Below are 20,691 nucleotides of genomic sequence, written 5' to 3' on the forward strand. Positions count from 1 at the left end.
GTCCAGTAACTCCTTATGTAATGAAAAAGACATCTTGACACAGGAAAGTAAATGGGATGAGGACCTAACAGGGCAAATGATGGCAAAGAATGAAGTAACTAAGATACAGAGTCCACCAGCAATATCAGAATCTTTGTTCTCTTGCTATAAGTTTTATTACCATAATAAATGATAATAAATAGAATATATATCCTATTTTCACTCATTGAGGGCTATTTCTAGAAAAAGGAATATACTGGTAGGTATCATTTCCGATTGAATATTTCAATCAGCATGTCATGACATAATATCCTTGCCAACCAGGTGGCAAAGTAATTGTGCTATTTTTAATACAGGCCTTGCTTTAACTTGCCCTTTAGATTTCTTCCCCACTTCCAGATTGCATTAGCAGACTTCATTTTATTTCATTTAGATTTTTTCTTTTACAGGGTACTATGCATTATCTAGAGGGACGTGGTGGCTCAGTGGGTTAGGACACTGAGCTTGCCGATCAGAAGGTCGGCAGTTTGTCGGGTTGAATCCTGAGTGCCGCGTAGCACAGTTACTCGTCCCAGCTTCTGCCAACCTAGCAGTTCGAAAGCACGTAAAAATGCAAGTAGAAAAATAGGGACCACTACGGTGGGAAGGTAATAGCGTTCCATGCACCTTTGGCATCTAGTCATGCCAGCCACATGACCACGGAGACGTCCTCGGACAAGCGCTGGCTCTTCGGCTTTGAAACGGAGATGAGCACCGGCCCCTAGAGTTGGAAACAACTAGCACGCATGTGCAGGGGAACCTTTATCTTTACCTTACCTATGTATTATCTATGAAAACCCATATATTTCTAATACATTTTAGTTTTGCTGTGAAATGGAGGCTGATCATGTTTTCTTGAGCAGAAATCTAATAACAACTTTGCAATATTTATGCCTAAGCTTCCAATCTTATTTCCTAATCTGGGCATTGTTTTCTAAAATTTCTTTTCTCAATTTAGTTCCATTCCGTATCTAATATTCCCAACTCTTTATATATTATCTGATTCTTTATATTACGAGAATTTGATCATCTGAAATCACTGCCATTAACGTTTGATTTCCAAATGTTGTATTTCGTTCCAGTGGTTGTTTTCAACCCTTGAAACAAACATACATAGCTAATATGTGGGTGGCCTTTCACTATGGATCAGATTCTTTGCAGAGATAGTACATCTTTTAATGTAGCCATGTATGGTATAATATATGCAAGCCTTGGACAGCTTCTATTTGTTTCTAGCCACAGCAGGTGGCAGCATCCCATTGACCTTGGCTGATCTGAAAAAAAAAACTAATCCAATTCTAACATGGTTAGGATTTGGAAGATTATCAGGAAATCCCACAGTTAGATCAGGATACTGAAAAGAAAAGAAGAAAAAAAGACCCAGAAGCCAAACACAATTCAAGAGATGTTTTCTTATTTGTTTTTATGGTAAGCTAACTCTATCCTTCAGATATTTTCCTCCTTAGAAAACAAATGTACATTTGTGGAGAGAACGGGGATTATTCTATTTGGGGGGGTTTTTTTTGGGGGGAGGGGGAGAACAAGACCCCGATAGCCCATAGGTTCCCTTATAGTTTTCCACTGTGGTATTTCCAAAATGAGGCTGAAAGGACACATTGCAATCTAGTGGGCATTCCAGAATAGCACCTGAGAGGAATCTTCCAAGAAAACCACAGTAGTTTTATTTTTCTTTACACCGAGTGTCTTTGAAAGGATCGATCAAATCTGGAGATTCCAGAGAATGTGTTTACCTGCTATTGTAGGAAAACAAGACCATTCAAGATGAAGCAATAAAATGAGATTGATTCCCCTACCTGCTTCTTTGCATTATCAGTATCCACTTGCAGCCTCTGGACCACCCTGTTGAGCTCTGCAATCTCGTGGTGGTTGTTTTTCAGTTCTTCATTGAATTTGCCTCGATTGCTCTGAATCTCTGCAATCTAATAAATGAAAAACAAAAGAATTCAGCTTCATTCTTGCTGTCATTTGAGCAGTTGATGACATATCAACATTAAAAAAATCAACATTTGCTGTGTTTTGTGGTATAGGGCACACCAGCATGGGATATAATTGTATGTTATAATAGCTGTGATTTGTAGGTATAAAGTGGACAGGAAGATCTGAAGAAGGCAGTAAGATTTGGGGGATGAGGACACTATTACTTTTCCTAGTGGTCAAGTGCTTTGTTTAAGCATCTCTCCTGACAGTCCGTGCCAAAGTTTGCTTCCAAACCCCCAACTCATGGATGAGTTTACTAAAAAAAAGAGCTTAATTGTTGCATCTTGATCTGCTTGATTTTGCAAGCAAGGTCCCTAAGACTATCAAACTAATGCTCACCTTGCTATGGTAAAAAGCTTCAGCTTCTTGCTTGCTGGTGTGAGCAATATTCTGATACCAGGCTTCTACGTTCTTAAGGATGAGGTCCATATCCAGGTCACGCGTGTTGTCCATTTTCAGAACCACAGAAGTGTCACAGATTTGGTGGTTGAACTGAGTTAATTCCTGTAGAGCATATGATTCCAAAATAAGTTCCCACATCCTTGTAGGGATATATAAAAGATTACATGTACAGACTGTGGCATGCAAAAAAACAGTTACTTTCGGGTGCGCCATTCCCGATGCAAGGCATGCCGGTTTCTGAGGTTTGGGTCCAAACATAGAACAAATAAGGGACTGTTTTGTTCTGTGCACAGAATGATTAGGTCGGTCTTGGCAGAAGTCGCTTAGGGTGAAGGTGGGAGATATGGCACATAAGCCAAATACATTGGGGATTGAAGGGAGGGAGGGAAGAGTCTGAGAAGATGAGTGGGTGAACAGGACAGTGGGATGTACCATGCTAGAAATTGGTGAGAGCAGTAATAGCAGCTGAAGAGGGAGAGGGATGGGAAGGTACTGGGAAAATGGGATGAATGGGCAGGATGGAGGAATGTACCATGGTGGAAACTATTGACAAGAAGAGCTGTCAGAGGGAATAACATGCATTGTCTTGCCCTACAGGCCTATCTGGATTATGTTTCATCTGAAACCTGGAACAGCCAATGTCTTCTGGGTTCCAGTTCTGACCCCAAATGGTTCCAGAACCTCAGGAACCTGATAGTTTGCTCCAAATTTTAAACCAAACATTTCCCCTGCATCTTCGTCCAGTGCGCCCTTCGTCCAGTGCACTCCCACAGGGAGGGTCTTCTCAGGGTGCCGCCGATAAAAGATTGCCGGCGGACAACACCCAGGGGAAGGGCCTTCTCTGTGGGTGTGCCTGCCCTCTGGAACCAGCTGCCCGTGGAGCTTAGGACTGCCCCCGACCTCCGCACATTTCGCCGGGACCTGAAAACCTGGCTCTTCGAGCTTTCCGGTCCAGGCTGAGAATTTTTAACTGGGGTTTTTAATTCTAGGGATGATTTAATCTTTTTTAAATTTGTTTTTAACTTTTGTATTGGTTGTTTTAAATGCCTTGTAAACCGCCCTGAGTCTTTCGGGAAAGGGCGGTATATAAATTTAATAAAATAAAATAATAAATAAATAACTAATCTTGTACACCCCTACATTATTGCCTTCTACTGCTTAACAATTAAAGTATGTTGGTCCTGTTTTAGGGCCCCTAGAAGTAAATGCCATTAAAAGTGTGCATATTGTACAAAGCTATTAGGGCAGTGGTGAATGAGGACCACAAACCCACAATTGTATGAGGTTCCTAAAAGAAAGTTGTTGTTGTTGTTCTCTATGGATACGTTACCAATAGGTTTCATAAGAACTAGATACTCACCTCTGCAAAGATACACCTTAGAACTTCCAATTCTTGTGCTAAAACATCAACTTTAGATTCCAGCTCTTCTTTAGTGAGGAAGACACAATCAACATCCTACGTAGAGAGGAAATTGTATATTTTTTTTAAAAAAGGAAGTTTCATACAAAATAAAAAAGTCATTTTATGGGGTAGAGGGAACTGTATATTCATTATGATGGTGTAATAAGGAAAACATGTTTGAATATCATCTCATATACAAGATGGATCATACACAATTTTTAATCATAATTAAAAGTGAGTGACATGAAGTGCCAGGGAGCTGATTATTAAGCAGACATTCCTAAGTTGCAGCATTTACTGTAAAATCTTATAAATCCATCCAAGAATGCTGATGGAGCGGGTATACAATGTAAACCTGGAACAGGGTTAAGGATAGATATTAGAGTCTATTCATCCCAAAAAAAATCAAACTTTTTTAGTCTTTCCTCTATGTGCATGGATTTGTTGCCATCATTTAATGTATCTACAGAGGTCTAGCTAGATTAAAGAACCTCCAGGTGCAAAGTTTCACGTATTTTTGTTTTATGCTTAAAAATTACCTTTTTGAGCACCACAAAGTCATTCTCTGCTGTTGTACGCCTATTAACCTCATCTTCATATCTGCATTAGAGAAAAAGAAAGTCTGGTTCTTAATGTCAGAAAAATTTAAATTAAAAGCAGGTCTCGCTGGTATGTTTTCATCAGATAATTCTGCCACCTTTTCATCCATTTAGTTAAAAGACCTCTAGGTTCTCTTCAAGACCAACAGATTCACCCCAGGTGGCTTACATAAACCAAATATAAGTAAAAAAACCACAACAGCAGCCCACGGGCCAGATGTGTCACACACAGGCCACGTCCACCCCGGCTCTGCAAAGGCAAAAAAAGTCACGATACATCGCGATACATCATGTGACGCGATCGAGTTTGACGCCCGTGAGTTAATGTATCCCTCTGAATAATGAACTACCTAAGCAACAATTTGAAACTCAAGCAAAGCCCTAGATATTTGTTGGAAAACTGATTTTTTAAAAAGCTTTCAAAAAAAAATACTCAGATAAGCAAGGTGTTCCATAAACTGGAACAATCAAGAGAAGAAACATCCCTTGTTTTTACACTGTAATTACTAGCCTATAGCTATCATATCATGTAGAGAGCTGGTTGGGTCTTAGTGGTTAAAGCACCAACCTAGAAACCAGGAGGCTGAGTTCTCATCCTCCCTTAGTCATGAAAGCCTCTGGGTGATTTTGCGCCAGGCACTGTCTCTCTGCCCTATAATGTCAGACTCTAGTGACAAGCCAGTCGGCCAATTGCTGTCACAAGAAATGGTTTAACACTGATAAACACGGATGGATTAAAACTGATCTGATAAAAGCAGGCCCTGCACATTATGGAAAAAACACTAGGAATTTTTTAAAAAGGCTACCATGAACTCAGTGGTAATGTCAATGCAACTTAGAGCAGCCTTTCTCAATCTGAGTTTCACTGGGATTGCAGCTCTCAAAATTGTCAGGGCTACTGGCTGGACTTGCAATCCCAGCACATCTGGAGAATGGCAGATGAGATAAATACAGATAGTCCTCAATTTATAACAGATCATTTAGTGACCCTTCGAAGTTACAATGGAAAAAGGGACGTATGACCATTTTTCAGACTTATGACCATTGCAGCATCCTGATGGTCATGTGATCAAAATTCAGATGGTTGGTAACTGACTCATATTTATGATGCTTGCAGTGTCCTGGGTGTGTGTGTGTCACGTGATCCCCTTTTGTGACCTTCTGACAAGCAAAGTCAACGGGGAAGCCAAATTCAGTTAACAACCTTGTTACTAACGTAACAACCGCAGTGATTCACCTAACAATTGTGGCAAGAAAGGTTGTAAAGTAGGGCAAAACTCACTCAACAAATGTCTCGCTTAGCAACATAAATTTTGAGCTTAATTGTGGACGTAAGTTGAGGACTACCTGTATTTCGATCCTGCCTAGATCCTGGTAGACTTTATCTTGAAATGCAGCTGATCAGATTCTTATCTGGGGAGGGGATTTCAGTATATTGCCAAGCTTCGATCTTCCAAATACGTTGACTCACCTAGACCTATATTCCTCAACTAGTTCCTGCATGTTCTTCTGTTCATGTTCCAGTTTTTCTCTTTCATTTAGGACACATTCCAGTTGTTTCTTAAGCGAGGCGATGAAATTCTCATAGTAGGCTTCAAGGTTCTTCCGGGTAGGTTGAACATATTGATTCAGTAGTTCCCACTTAGTAGAAAGAACTTTGTTTTGCTGCTCCAGGGATCGAACCTGAAAGAAACAATCTCTCCAGTAAGTCTTCCAACAAAACCAGTTTCTCATAGTGGATTAGTTGAGGGTGGCCTTATACCAAATAATCAAGGGACTCCCACCTCTTTAATGGTGAGATAGCTTCAGGGGGCTTCAGGAGGTGTCACTTGCTTCTATATTATTATTAAAAGTATAGTAATTCCACCTTCACTGATATCTGATAATCTAATGGAAAAGCATAAATTATGTGTGACCTAGATTGTGCATCCTCCCTAAGAAAACACTTGAAATTGGTATGAATCAAACACAATTGTAGTCTTTTGTTTATTTTAAGCTGAAGGCCATTTCACAGATGCAACGATAGCCTGTGTTTGCTATCGTGGATTCAGGAAAGAACCACACCTACTTGTTGCTCTCTGCAATTATGACTATGCTTGGCAAACTATTTTTCTCACAGTTCCCCAGGCTCTGTGCCCTGGAGTACCAGCTGGCTGTCAAACAAGGAACAGTTCTTTTCACCTGCTCACTTGGCCAGTTGAGCAGATGGAAAGGGAGATGGGGCCGATGGGGAGAATTTGGGAAGGGAGCTAATTAGAGCTTGGCTTGGGGAAAAATATGCAGTGGGTGGGGTGGGGGAACTGATCATTATTCAAAACTCCCCAATCAATCTAGCAATCTATCTATCTCCAGGATCTATGATCTGCTTCAATCAGGTCCAAGTTTGTCTCTTGGAGATGTGCTGGGATTACGGTTCCTCAGACTTTCCAGCCTCAGGACTATTGGCCCACTTTCTTGGGAACCCTAAGAATTCTAGACCCAAAATGTGTGGAGGAAGCCAAATGGAGAATGCTGAACTATACAAAATAATCTGATGGAGTGAAGATCTGTGAGCTCTTCTGCTTCCAAAACTGGAGGTGACACAGGCCAATATTTCAAAATTTCTCAAAATACTTCATCTTGTGTACTTCAGCCCTGTCTCGCTGATATGTAAAAGTTTATAGTCAACTTTTGTCTTGTTTGTGCAAATATAATAGTTCCCAGAAGTCTTGCTGTTGATTACCATAAAGTGGGACTTTTCTGTGGCTGGTCATTTGTGCTGGACGGCCCAACTGTGATGTGTTTGAAGCAAATCATTGCCCAGGCCTTCCTTTTCTGAGAGTTTGGTGCTTAATTAACATGACTTGTCATGGATTTGCTTTAAATTATTTTTCTCTTTCTCTTGAGTGTTTGACAAAACATTTAAATATTTTATTACCATCATGTTTGGCATTCTACTCCATACTACTGTTGTAGACAAAAATCTCTCTTACAGCAATAGCTTTATACAGTTTAGACATAGATCTAAGATGGTTGAGAACAGGCTGAAACAATTTACAAATATATTTTTTTCTAGTCATTTAATTGATGGGCTGAATGGACAATATGAATTTATAGCCCTGTTGCTGCTGAATTAACCAAACATAGACCACAAAGCATAAACCTACAAACCACAGCACAAAGCATACAGCTAAAAAGAAAAACTAAAAAGAATTTCAGTTCTGAATGGTTAACTTGATGGGGAAAAAGCATTTTTTTGCTTTTTTGCTGGGTTTTTTGTTTAGAGTATGAGGAATGTGGGGTGATCCTGTCTAGGCTGGAAGCTAAGCAGGGTCAGAACTGGTTAGTATTTGGATGGATTACTTCTACTGAATGTCAAAGTTGTCACCTAGACTTGAAACCTGAAAAACTACTCTAGAAGAAGAGTATGGCAATCTGTATTGTTACCAACAATATCCATGTAATGGACAATGAAGTATATATCTCTGTAATCTCCAGCAGCTGAGCTCAGCTTAAAAGAAACTACAAGAAACAAGTAAATTTCTTGGCAAGATTTTTCACAAGTGGTTTGCCATTGCCTCCTTTCTAGGGTTGACAGAACATGACTGGCCCAAGATAACTCAGCTGGCTTCATGTCCAAAGTGAGACTAGAACTCACAGGCTCTCAGTTTCTAACCTGATGTCTTAACCACTACACCAAACTGACTCTCAAGCTCCAGGTATTCTAACTCATTTTGGTGCGTGAATTTTTGCAATGGCGAAATGCTTCATGTACACAGATGACCTCATTGAATTAAATGAGTGACTGATCATGAAATGATTTTGTGGCTCTGATTTATCATTAGATTGGAGCGCATATATTTAAAATATGGAGAAAATAAAAGGGAAATGGAAGAAACGGCTTCTAATTTCTACTGCTTCCTTCAATTTTCAGTTCAATTGCAGTGAATCGGGATTTCAACCATTGCTTCCTTTTCAGGTATCTTATTCTCAGTAAACGGATCTATATAGATCCAAGTAATAACTTGCTTAAACAATTACATTTATGAATGTCTTCTCTGCCTGGCTTTCTGGCCAAATCAATCACATCCTTCCCCTGTTATAATTTCATCTCAGATTTTATAGGTTTTTCTATATGGCAAATATAAGGTTAGATAAATGCTATTACTTATAAAAATGATAACATTAATCCCAATGTTAATTGAAGTTGGAACGAGGCTAGGATTAGGGTTAGAAAAGCCAAGTAGTTTTGATTAACATATGATGGACCATAACATGGGAAGAGTAGAATAGTATACATTTGCAGTAGGTCTGAAGAGTAAAGCAGAAAGATGGATATGGAAGGAACAGAAGCTATTGCCATTCAGTGAAGGAAATCTCAGCTATAAAATCCCTGGTTCAAATGTTCCCCCTTAGGGGGGAAAAACTTCTCCCCACCCTCCTGTGTGGTGAAAGCATAATGCTGATCTCTGTCTGAGGGTTTTTACCATATTTACTAAGATAACAGAGCTGGCAATCTGAAACCTAACTATATTCCCAGTCTGTCTTGATGCACACAAACAAACAGGCAAGTCTCTCTTACAAAATGTTATAATTCAGGAAAGATTTCTTATAATTAGTTCCTAGCCTGCCAAGAAGGATGCAACAGGGGGCAGTTAGATGTTTGTTCTAGAATGAGGGAGCACTGTAGCAAAAGACGAAGAAAAGGGGAATAGATGGATTATCCCAAATTATTCTTAAACATTTAAAAACTGAGAGTTGAGAGAGAGAGAGAGAGAGAGAGAGAGAGAGAGAGAGAGAAGGATGGACAAACTCCTACCTTATCGATGAAGCAAGCAAACTGGTTGTTCAAGGTTTTCATCTCTTCTTTCTCGTGTGTCCGTGCTTTATGCTCCTCAGGATCAACTCCAAGAGAAAGAGGCTTCAAGAGGCGCTCATCAATAGAGATCCCCCGGATCCCTTCACTTCTGGTGCTAGTCATGCTGTTCATTCTACCGTACCCTCCATATCCACCCTGGCACTCAGCGCCCCCGTAACCTCCACCAAACCCTCCACTATAAGCAAGACCCCCCATTCCCATCGCCTGCCCTCCCATCCCTATGCGCTGTCCACCAGCTCCCGCATAGATTTGTCCTCCATAGCCTTGACTGTAAGATATTCTTTGGCTTCCACCAAAATTATTCAGGCTCATGCTGGAGTAGCCACCAGCCCCACATGGTCTTCCATATGGCTGGCATGGAGGAGCAGAGCTTCGGCCACCCACCATAGAAGCAGAAGAAAATCGCCTTGATCCACCTAAGCATCGAGACCCGACAGATATGTTCATGGTTAGGATTGGTGTTTCTGGATTTTTGAAAAGAGTTGAACAACCTATGAGTGAAGAAGTGGGATGAGGGAAAAGCAAAAGAGCGAAGGCAAGAGAGTCCCTTTGATTTGCAAGCAGGGCTTCTCTCTTTTATATGGCTCAAGAGGTGCACGGGATGCAAAAAAAACACACAACAACCTGGGTTTGGTTTGCCCAGCAGCTAGAATCTATGCTCCCGAGCAAAAAAATCTTTGTCATATGGGAAATAGTGTGAAATTAAAAAAATGCTAGGCTTGCAAGCTTCCCTCGCTGTCTCTTATGTCTGGCTTTAATTAATCTGCTTCCTCAATGTATAATTATCATCCACCAAAATACTTCAAGTGGCTTATTTACAGGGCAGTTTCACTTGCAGCTTCATCTCTTTTTATGTTTAATTATCTGGATGGAATGCACCATTCTTGATAAGGAACAATGGTTTGGATTTGTTTATTTATTTGCTCTCCTGCATGGAGACATAGAGCAAGAAGAGGCCACCAAAATCTGACTCAGAACAAAAATTCAAAGCAAACGTAGACTTACTCACCTAACTAAAAACCTTAAAGCAATCTTCCCCCCTCCCCACTTTGAAATAATAATATTAGTCAAACGTCTTGAGGGGAGAGTTGATCAAGCTTAGATCCCCAAATTGGTACCCACAGATATTAAGATATTACTCAGTGCAGGAATCCAAAATTTGCTGATGATCAGAGCTGAGGTTTCAAGTGTCAGAAGTGCAAAGTAGGGTTTCCATGGAGCCCTGTGAAGGAAGGAGAGAATGGCACAAAGTTTAAACATAAACAGCTTCATTTTGTAAGAGGGGAATTGCTTGTCTGAGGAGGCTGCTTATATTCTGGATATCCTTTTATACAGTAGAATGAAGGCTGTATACTGTCGCCTTGCCTATTGAACTTATATGCAGAGCACATCATGAGAAAGGCAGGGCTAGATGAATCAAAAGTTGGAATTAGATTGCCGGAAGAAATATCAACAACCTAAGATATGCAGATGATACCACTCTAATGGCAGAAAGTGAAGAAGAACTAAAGAGCCTCTTGTTGCGGGTGAAGAAGGAGAGTGCAAAAGTTGTGTTGAAAGTTAACATTAAGAAAACCAAGATCATGGCATCTGGCCCTCTCAATTCCTGGCAAATAGATGTGGAAGAAATGGAGGTGGTGACAGATTTTATTTTCCTGGGCTCCAAGATCACCGCAGATGGGGACTGTAGCCAAGAAATTAAAAGATGTTTGCTCCTCGGGAGGAAAGCCATGGCAACTCTAGACAGCACACTAAAAAGTAGAGACATCACCCTGTCAACAAAAGTGCCTATAGTCAAGGCTATGGTCTTCCCAGTTGCAATGTATGGCAGTGAAAGTTGGAGCATAAAAAAGGCTGAGCGCCAAAGAATTGAAGCCTTTGAACTATGGTGCTGGAGAAGACTGCTGCGAGTTCCTTGGACTGCAAGGCGATCAAACTGGTCAGTCCTAGAGGAGGTCAACTCTGACTGCTCTTTAGAAGGCCAGATCCTGAAGCTAAAACTCAAATACTTTGGCCACCTAATGAGAAGGAAGGACTCACTGGAGAAGAACCTAAATCTGGGAAAGATTGAGGGCAAGAGAAGAAGGGGACAACAGAGAATGAGGTGGCTGGATGGAGTCACTTAAGCAGTAGGCATGAGCTTAAATGGACTCCAGAAGATAGTAGAGGACAGGAAGGCCTGGAGGAACGTTGTCCATAGGGTCACGATGGGTCGGACATGACTGTGCAGCTAACAACAACAACAAAGGCATTTGACAAAGTAGATTACAACTTACTTCTTGGTAAGAAAGGACAATGTAGGATAAATAGTAGCAGCACCACCTGAATTTGTAGTTGGCTGACCATCTGCACTTAGCATGTAGTCCTTAATGGAACTACATCTACATGGAGGGAAGCATGCACTGGTCTACCTCAATGTTCTGTCTTGGGCCCGCTACTCCTCAACATCTTCATAAGTCATCTAGATGAGGGACAGAAGGGGAACTCATCAAATATCCAGATGACATCAAACTGGAGAGAATTGCTAACACTTTGGAAGATTGGCTCAGGATTCAGAAGGATTTTGACAGATCTAAGCATTGGGCACTTTCAACAAGATGCAGTTCAATAGTGAGAAAAGTACAGTCCTCCACTAAGGGAGGAAAAAACAAATGCATATGTACAGAATAGGTGGTACCTGGTTCAACAGTAGTGACTGACTGTGAGAGAGATCTGGGGGTCCTAATAGATCACCACTTAAGTATGAGTCAGCAATGTGCCACAGCTGCCAAAAAAACCCCAACCCAGTCTTGGGCTGCATCAACAGAGGGATAGCATCAAGTCACAAGAAGTGATAATACCACTTTATACCATACTAGTGAGGCCAATATTTGGAATACTGTATATAGTTCTGGTCACCAAAGATGCTAATACCCTAGAAAGAGTGCAGAGAAGAACAACAAAGGTGATAAGAGGTCTGGAGAGGCTAAATTATAGGATGAATGGTTAAAGGAACTAGATATGTCTAGCCTAAGGAAGAGAAAGGTTAGAGGGGACATGATACCTGTTTTCCAGTACTTAACCGACTAACAGAATAACAGAGCTGGAGGGGACCTTAGAGGTCTTCTAGTTCAACCTCCTGTTCAGGCATTTCAGATGAATAGTTATCCAATATCTTCTTAAAATCTTCCAGTGTTGGAGCGCTCACAACTTCTGGAGGCAGGTTGTTCCACTGATGAATTGTTCTGTCAGGAAATTTCTCCTTAGTTCTAGGTTGCTTCTCTCTGATTACTTTCCATCTGTTGCTTCTTGTCCTGCTTTCAGGTGCTTTGGAAAATAGCTTGACTCCCTCTTCTTTTTGGTAGCCCCTGAGATATTGAAACACTGCTGTCATGTCATCCCTAGTCCTTCTTTTCATTAAACTAGACATACCCAATTCCAACAACCATTCTTCATATATTTTAGCCTCCAGTCCCCTAATCATCTTCTCTGTACTCTTTCTAGAGTCTCAACCTCTTTTTTACATCGTGGTGACCAAAACTGGATGCAATATTCCAAGTGTGGTGTTGGTATTATAAACCTGTATTAACACTTCATATGGTCTTGATTCTATCCCTCTGTTAATGCAGCCTAGCACTGTGTTGGCTTTTTTAGCAGCTGTAGCACACTGCTGGATCATACTTAAGTGATTGTCCACTGGAACTCCAAGATCCCTCTCACAGTTACTACTATTGAGCGAGGTACTGCGTATACTGTACCTGTGCATTTGGTTTTTCTTGCCTAAATGTAGAACCTTACTTTTCTTACCATTGAATTTCATTTTGTTAGATAGTGCCCAATGTTCAAGTCTGTCCAGATCCTCCTGTATCTTAAGTCTATCATCTGGAGTGTTGGCTCTTCCTGCCAGCTTGGTGTCATGTGCAAATTTGATGAGTTCCCCATCTATCCCCTCATCTAAATCATTGATGAAGATGTTTAAGGATCTAAAACAGAGCCTTGGGGTACCCCAGTGCATACTTCTCTCCATGTAGATGAAGTTCCATTGAAGACTATACACTCAGTGTGGTTGGTCACCCAACTGCATTTGGTAGTGATGCTGTCTAACTCACATTTTTCTACTTGATAGGCTGTCACAAAGAAGAGGGGATTGAAAGGTGCAAGACAAGAAATAATAGTGGAAACTTGTTAAGGAAAGACCCAACCTTGAAGTAAGGAAAAAAAATTCTGACAGTGAAAACAATTAATCAGTGGAATAGCTTGCCTACAAGAATTGTGAGTGCTCCATCACTGGAGGTTTTCAAAAATAGACTGGACAACAGTTTGATCAGGATGATTAAGTTGAGAGGAGGTTAGTCTAGAAGACATCTGAGGTCCCTTCCAATCCTATGATTCTATGTTCTTGAGTAGTTAGGCTGAGTTGAGTATCTGAATCTGTCAGATTGGAGTACCTCCTTAGGTGCCCATCAAGCTACATCTTCCCATCTGTTTTTTATTTATACTTTTTTTTTAATACTGGGGACTGCAGCTCAGGGATTTTTTTGGAAGTGTGCCCACTAAATGAGCTTAGGTGCTGAAGGGTGTTTACTGAAGCAGCTTCCCCAGACTGCTTCCTGATAAGTGAACATCCATGCTCACCACAACAATGATTAGAGAGAAAGTGATCAATGCATAGTTTTAAATTTCAAAATGAGCACATTAGCCCAAAGAAAGGATGAAGAACCCTGACCTCAATTGTAATTAGATTTTGTCTAAAGCAGGGGGTCCAAATTTCTTTGGCCACCACCCTCTCTTTAATGTAATCCTAAAGTATACAGCTCCCCTAAAACTCCAAACATCAAAATGAACACAAATGAACAAGAGAAACAATACAGTAAAATTTCAAGAAAGGTGAATTTATTGTAACAATGTACAAATAAAAGGTTCTTCACATCTCCCATGGACTCTGTCTGCACCTCACAATTTGGGGAAGCCGGGTCTAAAGCAAATTTGGACTCTTCCTGAAGTGAGACATCCGGGCTGAAAGATTTGACAAGACGTTACCCAGATTTGACAAGACACCCAGGCGCAGTATCTAGATCAGCTTGATGGATCTTCAAAGTTAAACAGAGGCAAACTAGATTATTACTTGGGTGGGAGATGATGCCGGGGAGAGTCTATCACAACTCGCCATGCCCATCTCGTCATGGGACAAGAGTTACATTAATATTGAAGAAATAGTGGAACAGAATAATTAAAAAAGGGATGCCAAAAAAGAGACAAAATGAAATGTGAAGGACAAATATTAAAATATTTTTTAAATTATTTTAAATAATTAAACTGAATTATTGAATTGTCCTGTAGCAAGATGTCCCATGGTGAGTTGTCCTGCAGTGAGTTGGACGTGGAGAGTTGACCATGGCAAGTTGGCTGTGGCGAGTTGTCCCATTCCGTACCAGGAATGAAGACTACATTGACAAGTAGGAGAGGGAAATCCATTCTAGAAACTCCTGTACTGTGACCAAGAAAAGTATGTGAAAACTCATAAAGTTCTATTTAATAAAGTGGATCCAATAGGAAAAAAGAACATTCAGAAAAAATAGAACAACTTCTGTTGCGATGAGCGACCGGTCAGGGTTCTGGCCTCAACTCTTAGAGCCCCGTGACAGGGGTGAGAATTTGGAGGGACCCTCGCAAGGGTGGGCACCTTGAATAAGGGAGGATCTTTGCCCTTTACCACCGACCCAGTATGCCGGAAGTTCCAACGGTCATACTTGGGAACTGCGATGATTAGGCAGAGTTAGAGACAGAGTAAGACAAACTGAGGCACCAATACAAGAAGGTGAGGGAGCATGGAGTGCTCGGGGTGGATGGTGTGCCCCCCCCTTAACAGCTCCACAAACCCTCCTTTTATTATGCTGTTTCATTTGGGAGGGGTGAAGTACACATGAGGAATTAACACAAAGGAAAAACATAACTCATTGCATACATCTGCTAATGAACATATGTGAGGTCAAAGGAAACAATAAAACATAGTTTATGCTAACAGAGAACTGATAATGAAGAGGGTAAAGGTCATTACAGGAAACAATAAAGCATAGCTTATTATATTACAGAGAATACAAGGGTTGTCATAACTTGAAACATAACTTGAAACATAACTTGAAACATAGACAATTATAAAAGACAAGTCTTTGTTATAAATGAAGCAAGGAGCAAAGGTTTATCACAGGAAGGCAGAGGCCCTATCTTGAAGCAAGGACAACTTCAGGAAAACTATATACTGGGCAATTTAAATGAAACAAGTCTTTGTTGTATACACATGTGAATCAGAGACAGGAATGTGGTTGTAAATAAGAAAAGAGTTATATCACCAGAGGCAGAGATGGAATGTAGGAATGTGGCCTTACAATTGCAGATTTGGAGAAAAGGCAGAAGTGTTAAACTGAATGCAGGAATGTAACTTTGCAAATGGGGGGGAAGGCAGAAGTGTTAAACTTTTTCTTTTGCAGGCAGAGGAAAGCAGATTAATATAGGAATTAAAAAAGGTCTTTTGGGATATAGGAATCAAAAAGGTCTTTTGGGAGTCTGGGATTTACAACCTTCTGGCAGTGGGTGATATCTGTGAACATATCTCTCTCACATTGGCCAATTATATTCAGCAGTTATTTATTTCCCATAACAAAAGTGTATCTATGAATACCAGTTGCTGGCAAATCCATTGCTTTCTTTGGCACTTTGTAATAACTTGCAATAGAGATCTAAGAGCTATACTCATAAATTATCTATGCAAACTGTGAAATGCTTTTTGTGATTCCCACAGACACATGATTGTCCATGGTGAGATCAAACATGTAGGCTAGATGGCCTTTTGGTTCTTATCAAATCTGACTCAACTTTCTCTTCTCCTGAAATAACAGATTTTTATTTTATTTTTTACAAAAAAATATTCATAATATGGAGAAAGCCATATTATGAAATTGAGTTAGTGGCAGTAGTAGTAATTTACGGTACTAAATTATTTCCTTGAACAGTTTGCAGTTAGTTTATGGAGCTCATTGCCCAGAATGTAGTTATGGCCACAAGCTTACATGGTTTCACCTTAGATACATTTGTGGATAGCGGATCTATTAAACCAGGTTGGCAATTCATGCCTCTAATGAAGTGTGCTGTGAGCCACAAAAGTCTTTTGCAAAATTGGATCACACTTGCCAGTTGGCTCTGTACCTCAGAGTTACAGTTAGAGTGGTGATGCAGTGGAGTAATTGGACATATAGGTGGCTTCCTGTGGAAGTATCTAGCTGACGAATCATCAGAAACCTTTTATGTCCATAAAGCCATTTGCTTAATTGATCAATGTTAGGAAAGCATTAGAGAATAGTAACTAAAACTGCAGTCATGGTGACCTTGAATGGACATCCCAGAAATCAAAAGTCTTTTCAGAATTCATCTTTCAACTTGGAGGAGTAAAGGTGAGCCATACAAGAAAGACCAGACTGAGGAAACAATGCCATATTGGTTACTATTATAACAGCTATAGTAACAGAATCTTGCAAGTCTAAAAGTGATTCCTCCTACTAGCATTTTATCTTCATGTGAACTAGGGAGGGGCTTATCTCAGACATTTTCTTCAATTATTGTCATGGCTGGGGTTCAAGGCCTGCTCATTTGACCATTTGGGAGCAGCTTTTCCTTCTGTCCCTCAAGGGTCTTCTCTGTTTCTTCTATAGTAGAGGCAATAACAGAAACAGATTCTCATTCCCCATATCTTCCAAAGCCTATTCTTCCTAACATCAAATATTAGGAAAGACCAAGAGGAGATATATCAGATGTAGGGTGTGCTGTAACCAGATGCCTTCCTACTCACTCCTCTAATAAATGTCCCAAACCCATACTTTATCATTGTCGGCTCTGGACTGGGTAAAACTACATTCAAAATTGTATAATTAAAAAGAGATCCCACTTTTATTTTTTTTACAAAATTTGGGAATTAAAAAAAATGAGATGCTAGCTACAACATCTCCTTCATTCATTCTTAATGAACCAGGCCAAGGGTAGGCAACCTCGGCTCTTTTATGACTCATGGACTTCAACTCCCAGAATTCCTGAGTCAGCTATGCTCAGAATTTTCAAGAAGTTATTACAATGGATATTTGGGAAAAGATCTGGGTGAGAAATGTAAAATTTACACAGGCCCAAAACTTAAGAGAGAACTTTTATAAAATGTTTTATAGGTGGCACTTAGATCCTAAAAAATTAGCAAGTATGTATCCGAACTGCCAGCCCAAATGTTGGAGGTGTGGTTGTGAGGATGCAAAGTATTTTCATATATGGTGGACTTGTAAAAGGGTTAAAGCTTTTTGGATTCAAATTTGGTGGAATATGCAAAAAATATTCAAGAAAAGGATAAAGTTTTGTCCACAACTGTTTTTATTGGGTATTATCACAGATACTACCATTGTGGACACTACGTTGATGTAGAATTTAATTACGGCAGCGAGACTTTTAGTAGCGCAATATTAGAAGAAGGAAGAACTGCCGACTATAGAAGAATGGACTTTAAAAGTTTCCAATTTGGCGGAAATGGCAAAGATTTCAGCGTATTTGAAAGACCAATCGCAACAGAGATATATTGTGGAGTGGAGAAGATGGATTGATTATATCCAGAATAAATATGGGACTAAAAAGTTTCACTTAGCATTTGAATAAGTAGTGGATTTATATGATGTATAACTAGCTTGTAGTTATTTTATTAAGAGTTAAAGTGCGATAGAATTTAATATTTTATTGTTGTTTGCATATTTTAGATTATGTTTGTTTGTATTTTTATACCCTGTATTTAGCTCTGGGAAATCGGGGAGGGGGGAGGGGAGGGGAGAGTTGGGGAGGTTTGGGGAGAGGGGAGGGGGATGGGAGGGGTTTTGTATTCAAAAATGTACTGTAAAACTTTTCAATAAAAAAAACTGAGGTGTCAGCATTGATGTTATTATTTTGATGCCCCATATTTCTATGTATGACAGCACTTTAGGGTTCTGAGTACTCACCCCAAAAAAATTTGTTTTATCTCAAAAAAGTCCATAGTAAAACTACATTTTACCTAGTGTAGTTATTATGTATGCTGAGACTGTTGTCCTTGAGGCAGTAGCAGAAGGAAAGTGCAAATCACACCAAAGAAGTAAAATTGAAAAGGAGGAGAACACAAAGCCTTCCTCATTTACTTTGTTCTCCAGCCTATGTACAGTAGCCTTCCACATTTGGGATGTAAATGTAGTTTTGGAAACTTATCTGGAGGAGAGGTTTTCAGAGTAATAACAGTGACAGGAAAATCATCAGGTGCTCATTCTGTCTTAATTCTACTGGACTTGTATTAAGCCCTTTACAGTTTTGAATGCAAGATTCCCACAAGTTCTAGAACAGGGGTGTCAAACTCGCAATGTCACGCGACGTGTCACGATGTATCGCGACTTTTTTACCATTGCTGGCAATGGGGTGGGCGCAGTTTCGCAGGCTGGCAGTTTGACACCCCTGATGTAGAATGCAAGTTTCCCATAGATCCAGAGAAGGCAGACGTATCTCAATAAGGGAGGGGCCAAGTTACAGAAACTTGGAAATTGGCTCTGCGTATCTTGCGTATCTTATTAGGGAGCTCTTAAAGTGGGGCCTCTCTCTTCCTTGTCATCTTTCTAAACCAATCTTGGTTTAATGGGGAAGTTTCTAATCTTTTATTTGACATGACAAAAATATTCATCTTTTCTTGTTCTACGATGTTTTGAAAACACCCCTTCCCCCACCCACCCCAGTATTTCATTACACGTTGGATAGGAAATTTGTCTCGTCAGAATTTTAAAACGAGCTAGACAACCTGCGGCACGTTGGGTTATCCTTTCAGAGATAGTTCCTTTACCAGATTCCACAATGCCTTCAACAATGACAGAGTTTCTATTGTACTGCCTTTACTAGAAGAGTTGGATTGCATTCAGAGCTGTATTTGCCTTGAAAATAACCCATGATGAACTAACTGTACAGTACAGTCAAACATCGACAAAGGGAACATTTTATGACATTTTGTATTATGCCATAAACTATTTTATGATCATGTTTATGTTATAAAAGATTTTATAAAATTTGCCAAATTTCAGTTCCATAGGAGTTATGGGTGCTGGATTTTTTATTTTTTTTGATACATTCTAGACGATTTGAGGTATCTTGGTTCAAAATATAATGTAAGAGTTAAAATTTATGGGAATGAGAGTTTTAGTAGTATATAGATATATTAGTGAACAAAGAGAGAAGCAACCTGGAGTTAAGGAGAAAGTTCCTAACAGTGAGGACAATCAACCAGTGGAACAGCTTGGCGTCAGAAATCATGGGCACTCCATCACTGGAGGTTTTTAAGAAGAGACTGGACAGTCACTAGTCTGAGATGGTATAGGTTCTCCTGCTTGAGTGGGGGCTGGACTAGAAGACCTCCAAGGTCCCTTCCAGCTCTATTCTATTTTAGTTTGACCCCCCCCCCCCAAGATATGTATCTTAAATAGGTGCCAGAATTGTGATAACCTAGTTCTGGCTGAACTTGAAAAATCAAGCAGATTCTGACCCGATTAGTCCATGGATGATAGTCTACCCTGGAATTCCCTATGGAATAGGCTAGAAAAGTCAGAGAAAATCTTGCTTAAAGACAATGAGAATCCCCTTCTGTCCTATGGCCATGAAACCCTACATATACAGTACATGAAGTTACTAGGAGACTAGCTCAACTCCAAGGGAACTTTACTTTTTAAATAAGTACAGAAGGCCAAAATACTCATTGCTTGTTGAAATATGTATTTTTCAGAATGTCGGAACTTATTTTACAACACAAAAGATACAACTGTTTATGTTCGAAGAAAAATGTGTGCAAGAACATATTTAAGCATGGAAGGAAAGCTCTTAAAAGTGTGCATATTGAGGGAAATGCATACAAAAACACCAAAAGAGAAATGTAACATTGATGTGTAGACTGAATTTCATATGGAACCATCTTGCCAAACTCACAAGCTACAGAGCTGAACAGGCCCTCTGGTTAATAAGATGGATAATCCATTGCAAATGAAATCAACACCTTTATCTATTTACAGAGGACAAGTCTTCATTTTTTAATCACATTAAATAACTAGGATGAAGAACCTAATTCCGTTTGGTTGTTTATCATTTAGATTTCTCCCTCAAGTCAACATACCAAAGGAAGAGTAGATAAGAGTGATCATACAAAACATCTAATGGGCACCAGATTGCTTTTTCTTCTAGTTTCGAAGTTCATAGGAAGCATCTGGCATTAAACTGCATTGGGTCCTATTTTATGGTACAATCCCAAAAGAAATGATGCAAGTCAAGGAGGTCCGCAAAAAGACAGCTGCATTTTTAATGGTAAGTGTGCAAAGGGATTGTGAAGGGATTGTTAAGGAAGGGAAAAATAAGAT

General features: G+C 39.9%; 1 protein-coding gene across 1 annotated transcript in view; it reads right to left on the reverse strand.

The window, feature by feature from the left end:
• LOC310633419 (keratin, type II cytoskeletal 75-like) overlaps positions 1–20,691 on the reverse strand; it is a gene marked incomplete at both ends in the record, with an annotated part of 50,874 nt that overhangs the window by 18,514 nt on the left and 11,669 nt on the right. The window contains 8 exons of the mRNA XM_083351124.1: positions 1,833–1,958; positions 2,356–2,520; positions 3,779–3,874; positions 4,360–4,420; positions 5,891–6,102; positions 9,218–9,768; positions 10,396–10,499; positions 11,554–11,658. Coding sequence (XP_083207250.1) covers positions 1,833–1,958; positions 2,356–2,520; positions 3,779–3,874; positions 4,360–4,420; positions 5,891–6,102; positions 9,218–9,768; positions 10,396–10,499; positions 11,554–11,658 — 1,420 coding nt within the window. The remainder of the gene's footprint in view (positions 1–1,832; positions 1,959–2,355; positions 2,521–3,778; positions 3,875–4,359; positions 4,421–5,890; positions 6,103–9,217; positions 9,769–10,395; positions 10,500–11,553; positions 11,659–20,691) is intronic.

Source organism: Vipera ursinii (assembly GCF_947247035.1).
Source record: "Vipera ursinii genome assembly, chromosome: 2".
In the NCBI taxonomy this organism is placed as follows: Eukaryota; Metazoa; Chordata; class Lepidosauria; order Squamata; family Viperidae; genus Vipera; species Vipera ursinii.